General features: G+C 43.4%; 1 protein-coding gene across 4 annotated transcripts in view; it reads left to right on the top strand.

The window, feature by feature from the left end:
* SPTBN1 (spectrin beta, non-erythrocytic 1) overlaps positions 1-19,521 on the top strand; it is a 199,741-nt gene that overhangs the window by 83,419 nt on the left and 96,801 nt on the right. Inside the window, exon 1 of one of the 4 annotated variants that reach the window (XM_040453727.1) lies at positions 3,702-4,252. The exons of 2 other annotated variants lie outside the window; for them this stretch is intronic. In XM_040453727.1, coding sequence (XP_040309661.1) covers positions 4,144-4,252 — 109 coding nt within the window. In that variant the 5' untranslated portion in view covers positions 3,702-4,143. Of the gene's footprint in view, positions 1-3,701; positions 4,253-19,521 lie in introns of those variants that run through there. One more of the 4 variants, XM_040453726.1, reaches the window with a different exon arrangement.

Here is a 19,521-nt window from a genome sequence, read left to right as displayed (position 1 = left end):
GGTAAGACCCCTGGCCTCTTGCTTTATTAAGTTAGAATTGGGTAAACTCCTTTACATTTCTTCTTTTCTTCCTCAGAATGTCCTCATCCTTTCCCTTCTGCCTCAGAAGCTAAGGGTATCTCTCCTCTTGGCTACAGCTGACTGCCCAGCCATAACTTCAAGCCATTTTCCCACTGGCCTTTTCCTACCTGTGCCAACTCAGGGCTGAAACCTGTGCACAGAGGATGTGTTCAGCTGGACCCTGACCGAGAGCCCCTTCCCCTGGTTCTGTCGCTCCTGTTTACCACCTCTACCTTCTTGTTGTTCTTCCCTTTGCTCCTCATTCTCTAACTCCCTGTAACCTTGCTTCAGCTTTTAATACCCCAGTGACCTCCTCATTCCCAAACTGGATTAATCCACATCTCCTCTGACTTCTAGTTCCTTCTGTTTGCAGTGTGATGCCATCCTACCCCCTTTCCTCCTTGAGTATCTCTTTCTTCTCTTGGATTTTCATTCCATAGCTCTTTTGGTATCTCCACTGTTTTTTTCTTCTTGCTTACAGCCCCTGGCTTTCCCCAGGGCTCTCTGCCCAGCCACTTTCCTCTTACATTCCTTCCCAGGTGTAAGCCTACTACAGTATCTCTCACTGTGCCCGGCCTCTTTCCTCAGCCTTGAGCTTTCCCTCGTTCCACATCCTCGACCACTTCCGGACATGTCACCTCTAGGTTTTGCAGGTAACTCAGATTGAGCATAACCAGAAGGAAATGGTCAGCCCTCCCCTACACCTGGCCACCAGCTCTAAAAACCCCGGAGTCTTGTGCAACCCTAGCCTTTGAACCTCCCACGTATGTATAGTTGGTTGCGAGAGTCCTATGGATTAACTCTTGCATCAGTCCATTCCTTTTTGTGTCTGTTGCCTCACACTGACTAGTCCTTTGACTTGGAGAACTCCAGTAACCACCTGAATGACCTTGCTGCTTTTAGTCTCTCTCCTTTCTACCCATTCTAACTGACCACTGCCAGAATAATCTTCCCGAGAGCCCAACCCAGACCCAGTCTTCCTCTGGCTGAAATGTCTCCAACTGTTCCCAGCTCAGGCTTAGTTCCCTCAGGGCTTCCCTCCTGTCTGACAGTCCCTTATGCTCCAGTCAGATGGTAACACTCGCTGGTGCTGTTCCTGGAACAGCCCAGTTGGTGTCTTTATTTATGTTGCTTCCCATCCCACCTTCCACACTAGGAGAGGAGGCTCCCCTCATCCCACCCATCGACAGTCTTACCTGTGTTTCAGGTTCTGATCACAATGCCAGTCCCTCCTAGAGTTGTTTCTACCTGTCTTCCTAGGCAGCTGTGTCTCCCTTGTCCTCTGAACTCTTGTAGCTCCCCTTCTTTAGCCCCTGTCTGTTCTTCTGCTATCAGACTGTGTATCTGTCCCATCCTCTTGGCCAGAAACTCTCCCATCTCCCAGTCATCTCTGAAACCTCCACTGGGCATTGTTCCTTGCACAAGGTTGGCGGTCCAGTAAATGCTGAATGGAATAAAGAACGAGTGACTCTGGCCTTCCTTTACCTCCACCCCACTGCTGAGTTGGAGGTGGCCAGATGAATCATCAGGGTTGTGTCCTCTTCTTCTCCTGCCCCATCATACCAGATAGATTCCCACTTCTCACCTCTTGCCCCTGCAGGGCTATTAAACCCTTCACCAGCCTCAAAACCTTCCTTACTTGGCATGTATTCACTCTGCCTGGCTTGTTTGGAGTCTGCTCTTTAGTACTGAATGTGGCTACATTAGTCCCAGCCTCTATCCCCATCACCTAGTATGTAACCTGGCTGATTAGAAAGCTCATTTCACCTACTTCCCCATACCAGAGGGAGCTGAAAGGGAGTCTCGAAGAGTGGTGACTCATACTCTATTCACTAAGTGGCTTAAAGATTAAAAATAAAGCATTGTTAATTGGCAAGCACTTTGCAGTCTCCTTGTCTCTGCCCACAGCTGGACACTTAAGAGACTTAAAATTTCATATTTAATAGTGAAGTATATTTAATGTTAATATATAATGTATGAAATAGTGAAGAAGGGCCTGTTAAAATTGTAATTGAGAAAATTCTCCATTCAACTTTCTGTAGCTTTGATGTGATATGTGGGGAAAATATGCAAAAGGTGTATTTTGAAAAATACACTTCTATTTGAATGGTATCCTCATTGTCAGGGTATTTTTACATCATTCCCTCATTGACCTTGTAAAGGTAGGCATTAATTATCCCTGTCTGACAGGGGAGGTTTAGAAAGAATCCAGGTTTCTTCTAAGGTCATAGGCGATTAAGAGGCTTGGCCAGGACTAGAAGCTCAGGTCTTGGAATCCTAGTCCAGTGCTTCTTCCAGTAACCCCACATTCCTGTCAGCATCCTGCATGATGAGAAATGCCTTCAAATCCTAGACCTGGCTTTAGAAAGCTAAAGGTTGACACTGGATGTATTAAAAACCTTGTCCTGTAGATACCAGCAATGGGGGTTGCTCATTTGAGCACTTAGCTGAACTTTAGGTTTGTTTTAACTCTAGCCCTGGACAGGATGCAGTTGCTTGAATTACCAGTGCCCTGGGGACTAAAGTAAACCTGGAGTGGAGGCCCACCTCTTTAGTGCAGATTGGAATCCCTTAGGAAGAAATTACCTTCTTCAGTGAGTATTGCTGCAGCATTCCATGTGGAAAAGCCAAATTTGTGATTTGTTTTCTGTCTGTAGTTAGGGGAGAGGGGGTTGGGGTGGTGGGAAGAAAAAACTAGGGTCAGTTATTCACCCAAAATATATTTTGACCACTGTTACTGTCTCTGTCCAAAAAAAATTTTTTTTTGGTTGAGATCGGTGGGAGAAGTTAAGGAGGAGAGTTTTAGTATCTTGAAGAACCCAAAAGTTCAGGAGTCTCATTTTACAAATCAAAGTAGGATTTGAAGATAATTTCTGGTCTCTTAATCTCCCCATCGGTTGGTAAACTCCTCAGGTCAAGGATCCTTGAGGTACATACCTGTGTACCTTTCTCCCACAATGCCTTGCAAATCAGTGCTCCCGTAAATCCTGCATCGACTTAGTATTACGGAGCCAGTGTTATACCAGAAAACCTCCCGCTAAACATCTTGTGATGGCCGCACAAGTCTATTGAGGAGATTCTTCGGTGCGATGAACTCACACTTCCCCTCGCTGTGGCCCTGACTTTGTCTCACTTGTACGCAGTGGCCGGCCGGGCCGCCCCCGAGTGGTTGGCGCCCGCGCAGTAGGGACGCTGCGCGCACCTAGGTGCGCGGCCCTGGTGGCCGCGTTATCTCCACGGACGCTGAGGAGTGGATGAACCGCCCCGGCCGGCGACCTGCGGGGCTCCTCACCCTCCCGGGCTGCCTCCTTTTCATGTGATAGTAATCGGAGACTTTTCCGTTACACGAGGCTCTCAACAAAAGATTGTAATTCCAGCAGCTTTGTTTGGGAAGGTACCACTGCGACGGGCGCGTCCTGGGCCCGGCCCGAGGGTCCGCGGCTCCGGGGCTTTGGAGGCGGCGTGGGCCGTCCCGGGCCGCCTGTAGGTGGGGGGACGCCGGCCGGCCGGCGTCCCCCGCGCCCCTCCTCGTGGTACAGCCTGCGTTTCCTCTACAATGCTGTTATGCTAATCAGGTGACATCACCGCCCAGCGCACGGAGAGTGGCTCATGATTAAATTACAAACCGGCGGCCGCCGCGGGCAGCCGGGAGGAGGTGTGTGTACTGCTCCCGCGAGCTCCTGGGCTCAGCGATCGGGGCATGCTTAGGATTGGCCATATTTAAACAAATTTTTAAAGTAGGACTTGCACCTTCCTTCCCTTCCTCCCTCCGTCTTCCCGCCCCTCCTCAGTAATTTATTTCAAGCTTCTAGTCGAGAACCACAAAAGAAAGGAAAACAACAAGGAATTAGATGCGTGAGTGGTAACTCCTGGCCGGGCTAAGGTGGACTCTGCTGCAGCCAACTTCCTATCAGATCAGCCTGCTGGACTTTCAGACCGGAATGGGGCTTGCCTGAGGTCCAGCCCTTTTCACAGGGGCCGGGAGCCAAGCCGTGCGGAAGCTGCTGTGTGTTGGATGGGGGTAGGCGGGGGCCGGAGTGGGATTTCCACCGTGCAGCCCGCCGGGGCGTTACGCCGGGCATAATGGAATTGCAGAGGACGTCTAGCATCTCTGGGCCGCTGTCCCCAGCTTACACGGGGCAGGTGCCTTACAACTACAACCAGCTGGAAGGCAGATTCAAGCAGCTACAAGGTAAGCCCCCGTCCCAAAGGCCGGACCTGCCCTGGGGCTGTGCCTACAGGGGTTCCGAGGTTTTATTTGTGCCATATGGTATGTAACCCTAAAGAAGACGGGCCGCCGTTTGGCCCAGCCCCAAAGCCTCTGGTTGGCTGTGAGCACCCCATTCACTCCTTAAAGGAGACACTTTCTCACTCTCTAGAAAAGCCTCCATTTGGAGTCCCATTCTCTCTCCCCCTCTCTCCCTTCCCCCCCCCCCTCCCTCCTCCCTTTTGCTATTGTTCTACGGGACTGGGTGTCGAGCAGTGCACTTTACACCTTTAGGATTCCCAGAGGTAAGAGGCTGGGGGCGCTGGGAGACAGAGGCGACCCAGAATCTGTTTGTTGCGTGAGCAGCAGATACCTGACAACCTAGAAAGCCAAAAGGATACTGGGTAGAGGGCAGAGGGGAGGAGGGGGTGGTCTTTTTGTTCTTAAGCCTTGGGTAAATTACAGTTTTGATTCCGAAGCTTAATTTTAACTCTTTTGATGTATTGTGTTGGGGAGAACCTTCCCATCAATTTAGTAGGCTATGTAATTTATAATGAAAGCCAGTTATTGTCATTCCAGTGCTATGGGTTGGATTAGTTGGATCAATTATAGGTTTCTTGGCGTTTATATTAGTCTGAAATAATTGAATGAATCCAGTATTTTACCGCACATATTTTTATGGAGAGCAGGGACCTGTGTGCAGCAGTGTGTGGGATGATGGGCCTGCAGCCCGCTGCTGGGGTGGCCCCTCCAGCCCTTGGCTGTCCCTGCCCAACCAGCAGGCCTGGCTGGTGGTTTCTCAGAGCTTGTACATGAAAAAGGACTCATAACTGAAAACAGAACTCTTTCCGTTTGGAAGCCCCTGGAATCAGTAGTAGGCCAGGAATGGTTCTAATGCTGTGAAAAAGTGGCCTTTACACACTGTATGTTTCTTATTTTAACTCTTCTTAGTGCCACAAATGTGGTTCCTGTGAGGAGGAGGAAGGAAGGAAGCAGCTCAATCCTAAAATGTTTTCATTGGGAAGGGGAGGGAGGATATATTTCATTCAAAGGTTTATTTGTCTTGTGAAATAGTTGACAGTAATGACACTTTTCTGGAAAACGAGGCAGAACGGGACGTGATTTTAAACATTTGCTAGTCTGTGCTGCATTCCTGGGGCAGTTAGCTAAGAGGAAGCTCCATTCCCCCCAGGGAGTGGTTATGTGTCTTTGCTTCATTCCCCTTGAGCTCTTCGAAGGTAGAATTTGCTTTTTGGGAAAATTTGGGTTGGGGAAACAGGGCGGTAGGGGACATTTGCAAATGGTAAAGAGAGGAATGGTGGTGTGTCTGTTATCTTCTGGGTCTGTGCTGGAAGCCCCATGGTTTTAGGTTTTAAGAATTCAGAATGTACCTCCTGTAAGCATGACTAAGTCTCCCTGCTTCCTTGTGTCACACCGCTAAGGAGAAAGCACCCAACGGGCAGATCCTTGATCAGAAAACCTATTACCATCATCCAATCAGCCCACTCCTGTAGTCTCAGGGGAAAAAAATGCAAAACCAAGCAGAAAATGTAAGAAGGTGTGGGGAGCAGTGTTCTCAAAGGCCCACCCATAACAAAAGGCCGTTATCTGAAAGGTTTGAGGATGGTTGTAAAACTGCTCACTGAGAAGGGTGGAGCTTACACACAGGAAATGTCTTAAACTGTCCTCCCTGGATACAGTAAAATTTAAATTAAAAAAAAAAAAAAATCACCAGGTGCTCATTACTGTTTCTCAAGGAAATCTCTTCAAAAGGTGTAGGCTTCACATTTTGTTTGCTGGCTTTTTTTTTTTTTAATGAATTTTGCTCCCTAATGTAGTACCAGATAACTTTCTTATTTCTGAATATTGTGGTTTAGGAGTTACACAAGTTGAGTGTTGGTATTTCTATAACAGAAAACTACCCATGTTGAGGAACTGAGAAAGGTTGAATTAACTTCCAAGTATGGTGGATCCCAGGAGAATTACAAACATCGCATCCTCCTTAGTAGGGGTGTGTGGAACTGATTGCATTGTGAGCAACTTTAAGAAAATTTTTGCTAAAACTTTTTCCCTTTCCTACCCCCAGTTTGTGTTTGTAGTTCTTACAATCATCACATCTTTTATAATATATAGATTATATCATCTGATTTAATTTTATGCATGCCTCCAAAGCTGCTCCTTGCCCCACCACCCCGTTTTTTATTCTTCTGAATATCATCCTTCCTAGCAGTTACAACCCAGTATTGGTAAGCTGGTCTTTTGAATTGATTTTTTAAAATGCTTCTTACATGAATTTATTCATTTAGCATTTATGCCTGAGATGTTTATTTCTGAGGGTACTGTGATTTCGTAGGAGATATTTTTGCTGGCTTCGCGTATTTTCACAGTTGATCCTAAAAATTTCAGGAGGGACCAGGGGATGAGATTTGATGTTGTCGCTAAAGGAATATGATATTAAAATGTGTTTAGTCTACTTAGTAAGCAAATACGTGTGACTTATTTACACTCTGATTTAAGGGTCTGAGATGTAGAGTGATATCTGTCACACTGGTGTTCCTGGTATAAGTAAAACAAGAAACAGACTTTCAGCCTCTGATGGCTTCAGACGTTAACCACCAACACCCAGCACACCTAACAGACACACCCAAAGTGCATTCTCTCTCTTTTTGAAATTGTTCATCTGCAAAATTAAGTTACCACCTTCCTCAGAGCCTGATCATGTGTCTTTAAAGGTGGGTTAGTTTTTTTTCAAATAAGAAATGCTAAAACAAAAAACTCAACCTGACGTGTTTAAAAAAATGTGTTTGTAGTAACAGATTCATAATACCTTTCCTTCAGTTTCAAATCAGCCAGCTGAATTCCCTATAGGAATTGCTACTCTTCTACTCAGGAACTGTTGCTTGTGCCTAGAAAGTAAATTAAATGCCAGACTCTTTAACTTGGCATTGGACCCTCCCCAAATGGCCCAAACCCCAAATACTTCATATTCTGCCTCTTACATTCCAGTCAAATCTTCCAGGTAGGCAGGCTTGCAGCTCTTCATAAAACCAAGCCCCAGGTTTTGCCTTCATTGTCTGCCTTTTGCCTTAAATGCCCCACTCTTCATTTTACGTGCACAAATCATTCCTGTAATTTTTTAAGACTCTGCTCACATTCCAGTTATTCGATAAAGCTTCTTGTCTCCTCTCTTGTGGTTGGTGGGAAAAAGATTTCATTGAGTGCTTACTGCGTCCCAGACATGTTAGTAGGAGCTTTATATATGGTATCTTGTCTTCGTAACACACCTAGGAGATTTTAAAGATGAGAAGACAATCAAATAGCTTGACGAGGGTTCACAGGCATTACTGAGCTCAGGCTGCATATTGTTGTTCTCTAGGTTTCTTTTCCTAGACTTTTAGATACTGATTTTATTTCTGCAATAATAATAATAATAATAATAATAATAATAATAGTAATGAGGTTACATTGTGAAATGGGCACCCTAACCAGATTGCTCTCTCCTGCCTACCTGCCTCCCAGAACACTGATTCTCTTGGCCCCGGCGGTGGGTTTGTAATGAAGACAGGATCTAGTTGAAAAGCATCAACATGAATTTCTTGTGCCTTCTTTGCAGCCTTACCCTGACATCTAGCACTTGGTATTTCTGGAAAAGGTGCTTTTTCTTAGCTGTTCTGGCTCAATGAACGTGTCCCAGTGTCCAGAAGGAGTTATGGAGTCATTTGTCTTCAGTGGGACACAGAGAAAACTACAGAGCAGTTTATTACTTGCTATCTCAGAGTTGTCTTATTGCATTTTTTCATATTTTTTTGTGGTCCTGGTTTCTTCTCTTAGTGAAAGAGCATTGCTGGTCTTAAGTTTTTAAGAACTTGCCAGTTTGTTAGGGTACCTAGATATTTGTCTTGCATAATATCTTAAACCTTAGAGAAAGAAGATTGCTGGGCTTCTACCTCCTCATCATGAAGAAAATTTAAAGTTCTTAGATACAGTGTTAGCCTTCATATATTTCCCATTGTGACAGTGAAAAGAGTTGGTGACGAATGAGAACTCTTTTTTGGGGGTGGGGGCCAGGATTTATAAGAGCATTTTTGGGTTTAATGAAAGCGTGTCAAGATTGGCGTTTTGGTCTGGAAATCTGCCAATACGATACGATAGCTTTTCTAAGCCCAGATAACTTTGTGGGACAAGTAACCAATTAAAAAAAAATCTTTTTAACAGTTTACCAGACTTTCAGCCTAAAATTTGGAAGTTCTTTAAAAAAAAAAATTTTTTTTTAATGTTTATTTATTTTTAAGAGAGAGAGACACAGCACAAACAGGAGAGGGACAGAGAGAGAGGGAGACACAGAATCCAAAGCAGGCTCCAGGCTCTGAGCTGTCAGCACAGAGCCTGACATGAAGCTCGAACTCTTGAACTGTGAGATCATGATCTGAGCCAAAGTTGGACACTTAACCGACTGAGCCACCCAGGAGCACCTTAAAATTTGGAAGTTCTTAACAGATTTGTGAATTAGAATCCTTTTTGAATGGTGTAGTAATAATAACTACTACTAATGTGTACAGCACTGAACTTAATCATCTTGCATAATTAACTAAATGAGACTATTCAAAGTACCCAGCATGGGATGTAGTACTTAGTAAGTTCTAAGTAAGTGTGCATGTATTTAATAATAATATTTCTCTGGGCTAGATATTATTTTTTATAGGTAAATAAGCAGATCATTTGGTATGAGGCTACCGCTCCAGAATCCAGGTTTTTGGATTCCAAATTTGATCTCTTCTAGGACAACAAAGTGGGTTAGGTATGAGCCATAGCACCCATTCCCCAGATATCATGAATTGCATTGTGGTGGCATGGAAAATTAATGGACTGGTCAGATTACTGGACATGTGGTGCTCTCTGGTTTTGGTGGGCTAGGAACTCTGATGGTCAAGGAAATGCCAATTCCTTTAGCTTAAATCTGGTGTTTGACTGGGATGTCCATTAAAAGGACTGTGGGAGGCCAGCTAGCAAGAAGAAGGAGGTGACTGATAACTCCCTTTGAGGGAGAGAGACCACTTTTTTTAGGGTAGTGAAATAGGAGTAAATGACCTGACTGCTGAGGAAGCTTTCTGATGACTCTGTTCCTGTCACCTCTTCACATGCCTAGGGCCCAGAAAGGGATCTCTTCACCGCGCCCCACTGCCTCTACCTGTGTTTTAGTCTCTTTGGTCTCCTAAAGCCTCCTAAAGCTGGGCCCTGATTAGAGCTCTGTGCAAAAAGTTTTGGGATTTGACTCCATTGTGACTTGGCTCCAGCTGACCTTCCCATTTCCAGCTCCTGCTACTCCTTCCTCAACAGTACTCAGTATTCCCTATACCTACCCTGCATTTTCCCTGCCCTTGAGACCCAGCTCTACAGCTTTCTTGCACCGGGAATTCTTTCTTGAGTCAGGATTATTACTTTCAAGTTCCAGTTCAGATGCCACTTAATTCTAAGTATTCCCAGAGGGAGAGGAGGTCAGAATCTCTGCTTGGATTCCCTTCCTATAAGATTTAAAGTTTAAGCACTTGCTCATTTTGTGATTTTTACATACTGCTTTTGGTTACTATAGGGGCATAAAGACAAAAGTCTGACATAACCTGTCTTACATGTAATAGTTACCAAGTCTGTTAAAGAGTAAATAAATGCAATTATTATTATGGGCTGCTTTATTGCAGTGGTTCTCAATAGGAGGCCCCCCAGCCCAGCAGCATCAGCATGATCTGGGAACTTGCTAGAAATATAAATTCTCAGGCCCTACTTCTGAAACTCTGGGGTGGGGCCCAGCAGTAGGTGTTTTTTATAGCCTGCCAGGTGGCTCTAACGCACACTCAACTTTGAGAATACTCCCTTGTTGGATCATTCATAGAATCTTTGTAATTTGGTGATGGGGAGGAACTGACTGCATGAATTGCTCCTAAATAGGAGCAGATAATATATGTGATTTATTGAAGAATTAAGAGTTGTGAAAAAGTATGTTCAGAACAAAATTGTTTAATAGTGGAAAAGGCATTTAGTCAGGAATGGCCTCTGTCCCACTAAATTAGAAAAGCCATTTAACATCTGCAGGCTTCAGCTACCTCATCTGCCAGATGGGTCAATTACCTGTCCTAGTTGCCCACCAAGTTGCTGTGAAGATCAATCCAGAAAGATCTAAGTTTAGAAAAAATAGAGGTAAAGACACTAGTATCTGCAGGTTGTGAGTACAGTTCTGTAAGGCATCTCGCTTAGTTCCATTTAGGTTCTTAAGAATCTACTGCATTTAACTGTAAAAACAGAAATCCCAACGACCTGGTGACTGGAAGGCAGGCATGCAGTACTTCGCCACAGCCCTGTCCTGGATCTCTGAAGATCTGGGCTGCTTTCCTTATCCGAATACCTGTCAGGTTTACCTTCCAGGGTTGTGTTGAACAGTAGCTGCCATAATCTATATGAAGCTTCCTTGAAAACATCCATGTACTATTAAAAATGTAAAGTGTGGTTATTGTTTCCATCGTCATCTTTTCTTTTAAAGAAAAGTTCTACATGTGGATGAACTCTTAAGAAGTCTGGCATTGCACAGCAATTTAAATATGGATTTCAGGGTTTGTTTGACGTGACTAGTGACAGAGCTTCAAGTTTTCAGTTAATGATAGCTTCATAGGCATACATCCAGCAAAGTGGAATTACACCTGTGCACATTATCAAAGTAAGCCAGGTAGATCTCAGCCATTTTTAGATCTTGGTATCTTTTCTCCCCCTTGTCTGACAAGTTTCTATCAATTCTTAGGCCCCCAGCTATGAAAAACTAATGACAGGTGAAATAAACAATAAAGGTATTGTAAGCATTTTTCTAACTTCTGTGTTCTTAGCTGGCTAAGATTGCTGGCTATGTTCTTAGATTGGCTTAATTAAGACTTTGGCAGTTGTTAAACCAGTTCATGGGTGCGAAGGACTTGGCATTTAAAAGCTCAGTAGTCCGTCACTAATCTAGGCAACTTTAGAGCAAGAAGAATCCCAAGAAATAATAAAACTGATTTTTAAATTTTTTTTTCAACGTTTATTTATTTTTGGGACAGAGACAGAGCATGAACGGGGGAGGGGCAGAGAGAGAGGGAGACACAGAATCGGAAACAGGCTCCAGGCTCTGAGCCATCAGCCCAGAGCCCGACGCGGGGCTCGAACTCACGGACCGCGAGATCGTGACCTGGCTGAAGTCAGACGCTTAACCGACTGTGCCACCCAGGCGCCCCAAAACTGATTTTTAAGATAGAGGGTTTGCTTTCTTGCTTATCCTATCAGCTTATTAATAAAAATGTGTTGAGACCTGTCCCCTGGTTAGGAAGTGTGTGAAGAAGTATATTTCAGCAATGCTGGAAATGCTGGTTGAGCTTACGGAGTAGAGACGCAAGTGGAGAATAAACTTGTTCCAGATTAGAGACCCAGGCTAGGGATGCAAGACCAGGGTAGGGGAAGTGGAGCAGGTTCAGGGTGGCCAGAGTTTGTAGAGTGCAGAATGAGGAAGGGTGGATAGGAGGGGTTCTAGAAGGATAATTGAAAAGCCAGAGAATGTGTGGTTCTGTAAATCAGGTTAAGGAGTTCGGAGGTAAGTTGAGCAGTGGAAAGCCACTGAAGGATTTTAGATAGGATAGTGACTTGTTCTGACTTTTTTTTTTCCTCCCAAGAAAGGTGTGTTTGACTGCTTAGTGTGTTGATTGCTTTAGAGGGTAGTGGTCAGGAAAAGAGGCTGGAAACCAGTTGGGAGACTGTTGCATTTGTGGGGTGAGAAACAGCATAGCCTCCTCGAATTTTAAATTGCAAGGTACTTAGAACCTGGTTACTTAGTGTGGTCTGCAGATGACCTGGGGGTTTGTTAGAAATGCAGAATCTCAAGCCCACCCCAGATCAACTAAGTCAGAACTTCATTGTAACAAGATCCCCAGGTGGTTTGTAGGCATCTTCAAGTTTAAGAAGTGCTGCCTTGGGGGGCACTGGGTGGCTCAGGTCATGATGTCACAGCTCAGATCCTGGGTTCGAGCCTCTAGTTAGTCTCTGTACTGAGTTCAGAGCCTGGAGCCTACTTAGGATTCTGTGTCTCTCTCTCTGCCCCTCCCCTGCTCATGCTCTGTCTCTCTCAAAAATAAATGAACATTAAAAAAAAAAAAAGTGCTGCCTTGAAAATAATCTCTACTTGCCTCTTTACCCCTGTGAGCAGACAGCAAAAAAGTTCCAGAAAGCTTATGACCTTCCTGAGGTTTAAAGTTTATGTGTTTTATATGAGTCTACATTAAAGGTTTCCTGGTCTTTTTCTCTTTCAGGTAATCTAGAGCATTTTAAAGTAACTATAAAAATAATCTTATATCCAAATGTATAATAGTTAATTAAAGAAAGTTTAGTATTACCCTAGGAGATTACAGGGTTTTAAAAGCATGGTTGGTTAATTCCTATCTTTGTAAATCTTTGTAGAATTTGGCTGGGATTTTTGTATTTGCTAATCCTGCATTTCTCAAAATTGGTGAGGTTAAAAAAGCACAGTTTCTTTTCATTTACCCATTTGGTATATGTATTTTTTAAGTTTATTTTTTTAATTTGAGAGAGAGAGTGTGAGTGGGGGTGGGGGGAGGGGAGAGAGAGAATTCCAAGCAGGATCCCTGCTGGTAGCGCAGAGCCTGACACAGGGCTTGAACTCAGGAACCTGTGAGATCGTGACCAAGGCCAAAACCAAGAGAACACTTAATCAACTGAGCCACCCAAGCATCCCTACCCATTTGGTATTAATGGAGCATTAAAACAATTCTCTCGGCCAGTTTCTTTAAGTTCTTTCAGAATTTTAGCGTGTTATCCTGGGAAGTAGAGGCTTGTTAAATTCATACCTGCTTTATGACTTCAACATTTTACATACTTTTAAACTTTTTTTTAAAGCAAAAAAATTCCTTCCCCCATGCTCCATTTTAGTAAAAGCATCCTATATGAAATCAATGATGCCCTTGTTGCACTTGCACTTAGACTTTAGTCCACTTTCATGTATATCAGGCTTCCCTAGCAGTGCCTTCAGGTGTGGCTGTTAAAAGTGGATTTAACATACATTAAATATCTGTTACTTGATAAGTGCTCATTTCCTGTGAGTCTGCAGGTGAAGCTTTAAAATTAGTGGGTATTGATTAGGTGGAGGAGAAAAAACATCTGCTGAAACTTGATGACTGGAAGTTTTTGCCCCTTAAAGAAGAAAGAAAAGGGATGGGGGAGATAAGTTATTTCTGTTCTCAACTAGCACCAGTCCAAAGCCTTCCTGATGAAAAGGGCACAGGTAATGAAAGCAGTATGAGTCAAGAGGCCACTCAGGTGATATTCTTACCACAGTAGGATTGAAGGTCACTTATGGGCAAAAAAAGTTTAATTTCTAACTGTTCTTTATATTACTCCAGAATTCACTTATACAATAATTATTTCATAGCCAAATTATGACATGTTCAAAAAGAAAGAATAGTTTAAGATCCAGCAATCCCAGCAGATTTTAACTTTTCGATAGTTCTTATCTATATGCATGTACAGTTTAACGTTATTATAATCATTATATAGATTCAGTTTTTTGGTGTCTTGTTTGTTTTTCATTTAACATTTTATCATAAACTTTCATATGTGAGTATTTCTGTGCCTATTGCCAAATTGCTTTGTAGATCAGGGCAGTCTTTTTACTAATCTGAGCCTGTTCACTCATCTCTGGGATGAAGGTAAATACAGATTTTATGAAATAAAATTATTGTAAGAAAAAGTCAGATTCTCCATGGAAATGGTCACAGTACCTGGTACATAGTAGACCCTCAGTAATCAATGACAGCCATTATTATTACACGTTCTGGTTAAATGGTAAAGTAGGGCCCAACAGTGGCTGGTCTCTTGAACTTAAGTTGGGTATCTTACCCCACCTCCACCCCTGAAACCTGTTCTGGGTGTGGTTTCCTTCAGCATGTCAGAAGAGTGTTTGGTTTGCTTGAAAATGCACCCAACTGAAACACCCCTTTTATGTTCCCCTTTAGAACATATTACAAGGTTGACTGCAGTCACTTGAGTCTGAGTCTGATGACTTTTGATGTAGGTTGAAGGTCACAGTGGTGCTGGCTTTCCCAAGTTCATAAAAAGCATCTAGAGCAGTTATTGCTGGAGCCAGAGCTTCCAGCACTTTGTCAGAGAGAACTACTGTAGCCAAACTAATATTACCCGCCCTGTGCAGATTGGTGAATGCCTCTACTGTGTGTGCTTTTGAAAGGCCTTTCTTAGCTTTTCTCTCTCTGCCCCAACCTTGTTTTCAAGAGGCATAGGGTCTTTAAGTGGCAAATTCAGTAATCACAGTAGCATGGAGACACAGGCCAGCCTATATTTGGTTTTCACAAAGGCCTTGTGAAAGATCCGGCCTTAAAGTCTCTTTTAATACTGAAATGATGCAAGTGGAAAGTTAATTTGAGGATCACTGAGGCACGCTTTATTCATGAAGAATGTGAACAAAACATAAAAAGTCTGCAGGCTCTGTTCTTTGGTGGCAAGGAAATTACATAGGCTGTGTCATTATTTGGGTGAATTTTACTCCCTATGGAGTGTAATTGTGCTGGAATTTTTGGAGTGAGAGCTGCCGTTTAAGTACAGACTAGTTGGAGTGTGTGTGTGTTTTGCCTGAAATACTTATACAAACCATAGACCTTATTTTGGTGACACTGAAGATGTGCAAATGGTGGTTATCTCTTGGAATGTGGCCTTGGCATTTTGAATTAGGTTTTTTTCTTTTTTTAAAAGAAACTTTGAAGGTCTGTTTTAATACATATTTTAATGTATATGAAATCTTTGAAAGTCCGTGTATTCTGTTTGAACTATTAAATGCCAGTGAGTTTCGGTTTATCACTAGTTTGTGTAGTAGTTGAGAGGTGAGTACAAGTATAGTGCAAAGTGTGTTTCTGATGCTTGAAAATGGTGCCCTGATTTCTATTGAAGGAGACGTTTACCTACAGAGGTTTAAACAACTTGCTATAAAAAGTTGACTCTTGTAGTGGTAGAGGGAGATTATGCATTATCTGTGAACAACTGCCAAGCAGATGAAATCACAGCTGCACAGTCTGTGGTGGAGACTGGGTGGGAGTGGCTGAGGGAGCAGAGGAGGAAAATGATCAGAACCTAGCTGTGGTGGTGTGGTGCAGAAGACTCAAGGGCTGTGGTCGGCAGTGTTCAGCGTTCGGACATTTCATCTCTCAGAAACACAGCATCGCGTAAAGCACATGGGCCGCGGAGTCACGTAAACCAGTATCAAATCCTGGCTTCACCAGTGACCTCCCTGGACCCCGTTTTCTTGATCTGTTAAAAACTGGGAAAAATAAATAGCCCTTGGGGTGGCTGTAAAATTTAAATTAGTACATCGTATTGATTGGGTGACAAACTCCTAGTATGTCAGAGACTTTCCCAGTGTCAGCAGTGGCTATTCCTTCTGGGCAATCTCCCCAAGTCCCAGGCAAGCTGGGCAGTGGGTCACTATAGTTACATATGAAAATACTTACCATGTACAGAAGACAAGGTCTGTGTGTGTTTGCTCATCCCTGTATGCCTTCCTACTGTTTGACACATAAATGAGTAAAGTAAGGAAGACAGTAATGCATACAAAGTTCTTTAGAGTTAGCTGGTCTTCCTCCCTGTGGCCTCTCCTCTCCTGAGAAAAGAGGTGGCCTTACCAGCCACATAATAAATAATGTGTTGAAAGAGTGAATCATATAATAATGGTTTTGGCTCTATGATGTATGTAGCTAAGCTATAACTTCAGGAAGGGCTCATCTGGATCTATTTACTTTTTTGATAAAATGAAATTTCGATAGGACCCTAGGGACCTCTCTCATAACAGTCCCTGTAGTCTGCAGGGTGCTGGGGGATTTAACTTTGGCTTAAATCCAAAGGAGAGAAGGAAGCCCATGGTACTGAAGTACTTAGAGAGGTAGTAACAGTTCCCCAGAAGTTAATTAGACTTATTGTTGTGGTTGTTTTTCCTTTTTTCCCTTTGAGTGAGATGGGGCAAGAGTAGTTGGACCAGAGAAGGTTAGGATCACCCTAATGTAATCTAGTTTCATAGCCAGAGAGGTGAAAAGTACCCTGTGAAATTGAAATCCATTGTTCTAGGTGTGGTAGCCATTCGTTCAGATTTTTATACTGTGTGACTGTGAAATGAAGGCAGTTTTTCTAACTGCAAATATGTCTTTGCTCACAGTGATACAGCATGAGTAATGTTTTTCTGGAAGCCAAGCAGTTAATGATACTCTGAGCAAATAGAGGCAGGGCCTCAGAAATGTAGATATCAGATTATGATGCAAGCTTGGCTTTTTAAACTGAAGAGATAGCCACGAGAAAACTAGCTGTGGCCAAAGACTGTTTCTCAGCTCACAGTGATTTCCAGTCCCCTGCCCCCTCCTTAAAAAAAAAAAAAAAAATGTTGGTTTTCCTCTGCAAATATATATGATTTCTATTTTGAGACAGGAGGTTATTTTTTCATTTGAAACACAAGGAAGCAATTTTTAAAAGTCCTAGTCATTCAGCAGTGGGCCTGACTATAGCCAAGCTTGACTAGGAGTTCTTGGCCACAGAACCACATACTGCAGCCTTTATTAGGGTAGTAAATTCAGTTGGCTTTTTGGGAAAGGAGGGGCCTGGAATTGAGGGAGAGGCACTAGGGCACTGGCCTGCTGGTCTAGGGCTCTGCATCTGGCCGGCTTTGGGACTGTTTGCCTACCTGTGTGCTGAGTCAGATGGGAGGGTGAGTCCAGATATCTTCTCAGCCAGTGTTGTCATCCAGTGATTCTGTAGTGACCTTTCTTACCTCATTTTACTTATGAGCTCATAGTTGTCTGCAAAGGTTAAGTTATGCTGTGGATCACTTTTTTTGTGATAAGGAGCAGCTCTTTTGCTCATCAGTGCTTTTTGGAAGAGGAAACTGAGGCACAGGGCACTCAGTGATTTAGCAGTTGGCTTTGGGATCTCCTCTATTTCCCCTTCCCTAGTGGGAATTTACAATGTAAGTCATTTGCTAAGGTCCCCTGCATTAAAAACCGACAAATAAAACTACTGCAGTGGGAGACGTGATTGTTAGAATAATAGTTGATGTTACTCAATTCCTGTTTAATATTCTGCCTTTTGGAGGGCATCTCTGTAGCTCGTTGCTAGGCACCTAGGGTACAACTTCCCTCTAGAGGCTCACAAACAAGTCAAGAGACAGCAAAACAGATATGCTTTTCGTAATAGGATTTAAATGGGTGAATATAAAGATGGGGTGGGTGCTTCATATACCTGCAAAATGGAGAACACCTGCCCTCCTTGCTCATCCAGGAGTTGCTTTGAGAATCAGTTACAATAATGTGTGTGAGCACCCTATGAAAAATACACATCCGTAATCAAATCCAAGAAATTTTTGTGTGGGGAAACGAATGGCAAGACTCTGTTCTCAGTTTCACTCAACTGGTCTGAAGAACGAAACAGACCTTTTCAATAACAATTGCCTGTATTTACTGAATACTTAAATACCTGACTCTGTGCCATTTATTATATGCATTACCTCATTGCAGGCTCAGAGGAATGCTAGAGATAGGCATAGATGTTATCTCTGTTTACAGATGAGGAAACCAAGGCTTGGAGAGATGAAGACGCTTGCTCAGTGTCACAGGGCCAGTAAACGGCGGGGCCATGATCACACCCAGCTGTGTGTTCACAGACCCCACTCCACGCTGCCTCTCTGGAGATAGTTATCTTCCTGGGAAGATCTAGGCGTGCTGAGGTGTGGAGAGAGCGGTTGGACCTCGTCTAGCAGCAGCCTACACAGTTTCTTGAGTGTGCTTTGAAGCAGCTTCCTCAGAAAGCGTCCTCCCCTGTGGGTGTGGGATTTATGATGTGGTTTCCTTCCTCCTGCCTCTGGCCCTTCTCCCCCAGGGTCAGAAAGCCCACGGGTGGCTGATAATGTGCTGTGCTGGAGTCACTGGTCCCCGCCCTGTGTTCAGGATGGGTCATGTTTGTGTCACCGTGTGGTAAGCTGGTGGTGCTGTGGGGGCCTGACCAGTGCAGGCTGGCTTGGAATCAGAGGTCACAGCCTTGGCCACCACATTGCTCATGAGTCCCCTGATGCCTGTGATGTAAGAGTTTAACCACAAGCTTCTTTCTCCTGCACTGAATGTAACCTTAAAAAAAAAAAAAAAAATGCTTTTGTGGGTGAAATTTCCAGCACGAACCAGGTATGAACCAGGTGCTTTGATGTCTACTGTATATTATTCTTTCAGTAGCCTTGTGAGGTAGGTGGCGTCCTATCTGCCCTGAGAATTGAGGAACCTGAAGATCACAAAGGTGAAATAAGGTGGCATGATCACTTAGCCAGCAAGTGACAAATGGGTGATTTTGCAAAATTTTGCAGCAAGAGGGGGCTGTTTTCAACATTTCTTTGAACTTAAAGTATGTATTTTTTTTTGTTTTTACATAGGGTAGAGGCAGACAGCAAGGCATAATGTACATGTTTATCAGCACATGGGTAGATTTTACTGATTTTAATTTCATTTACATTTTGTTGAAAACACATGTGTTCAATTATTTAGGGATTCAACCAAATTCATAGGTGTTTTAAAGTGTCACACTTAACCTAGCAAAAGATTGAATACATAGATTAAAAATGATAGGCTTGTCAGTCAGGTTTCTCAAGGATGAATTTCTGATCATACTGCTTGCTACTGATGAGTATATCCTTCCATTAAAAACAGTGTCATCTGCTAAACTGCTTAGAGATATTGCAAGGGGCATAACATTGCCGGGAGGGGTGCTGTATCTGCATATCTTGAAGGTCAGAGCTGACATCCATTTGGATACATTGGATAAATGGTAAATGCATTTAGGGTATTTGGGAGGATGTTGAGCCATGTGATAGCTCAAATTAAGGTGATATTAAGCCTTGGTCTATCAGGATCTTTTTGAAGATAGCTATAAACACGCATGTAGATAAGGACCCAGTGCCAGTACTTTGAGGACTCTGGATTTTGAGTTGTTAGACATGAGATACCTGCAGCCAGACATCTCTTGTGATTTAAATGATGTGGAGACTCAGTGACAGCCAAACTGTAGGACAGCTCAACTTTAAAGTATCAAGGACTCATTTGAATCTGTCCACAAACCTCTGAACCAAAAGGGGAGGGAAAATGTGTTTACTTACATTTGGAAAGCTGGGTCGCAACATGCCTCTGCTTAGGCAGTCATGAAAA

Source organism: Herpailurus yagouaroundi, unplaced genomic scaffold (genome assembly GCF_014898765.1).
Source record: "Herpailurus yagouaroundi ecotype Mexico unplaced genomic scaffold, PumYag 210, whole genome shotgun sequence".
Lineage (NCBI taxonomy): Eukaryota > Metazoa > Chordata > Mammalia > Carnivora > Felidae > Herpailurus > Herpailurus yagouaroundi.
The sequence above is the reverse complement of the archived record's forward strand: the minus strand, read 5'-3'. Positions and strand labels throughout refer to the sequence as shown.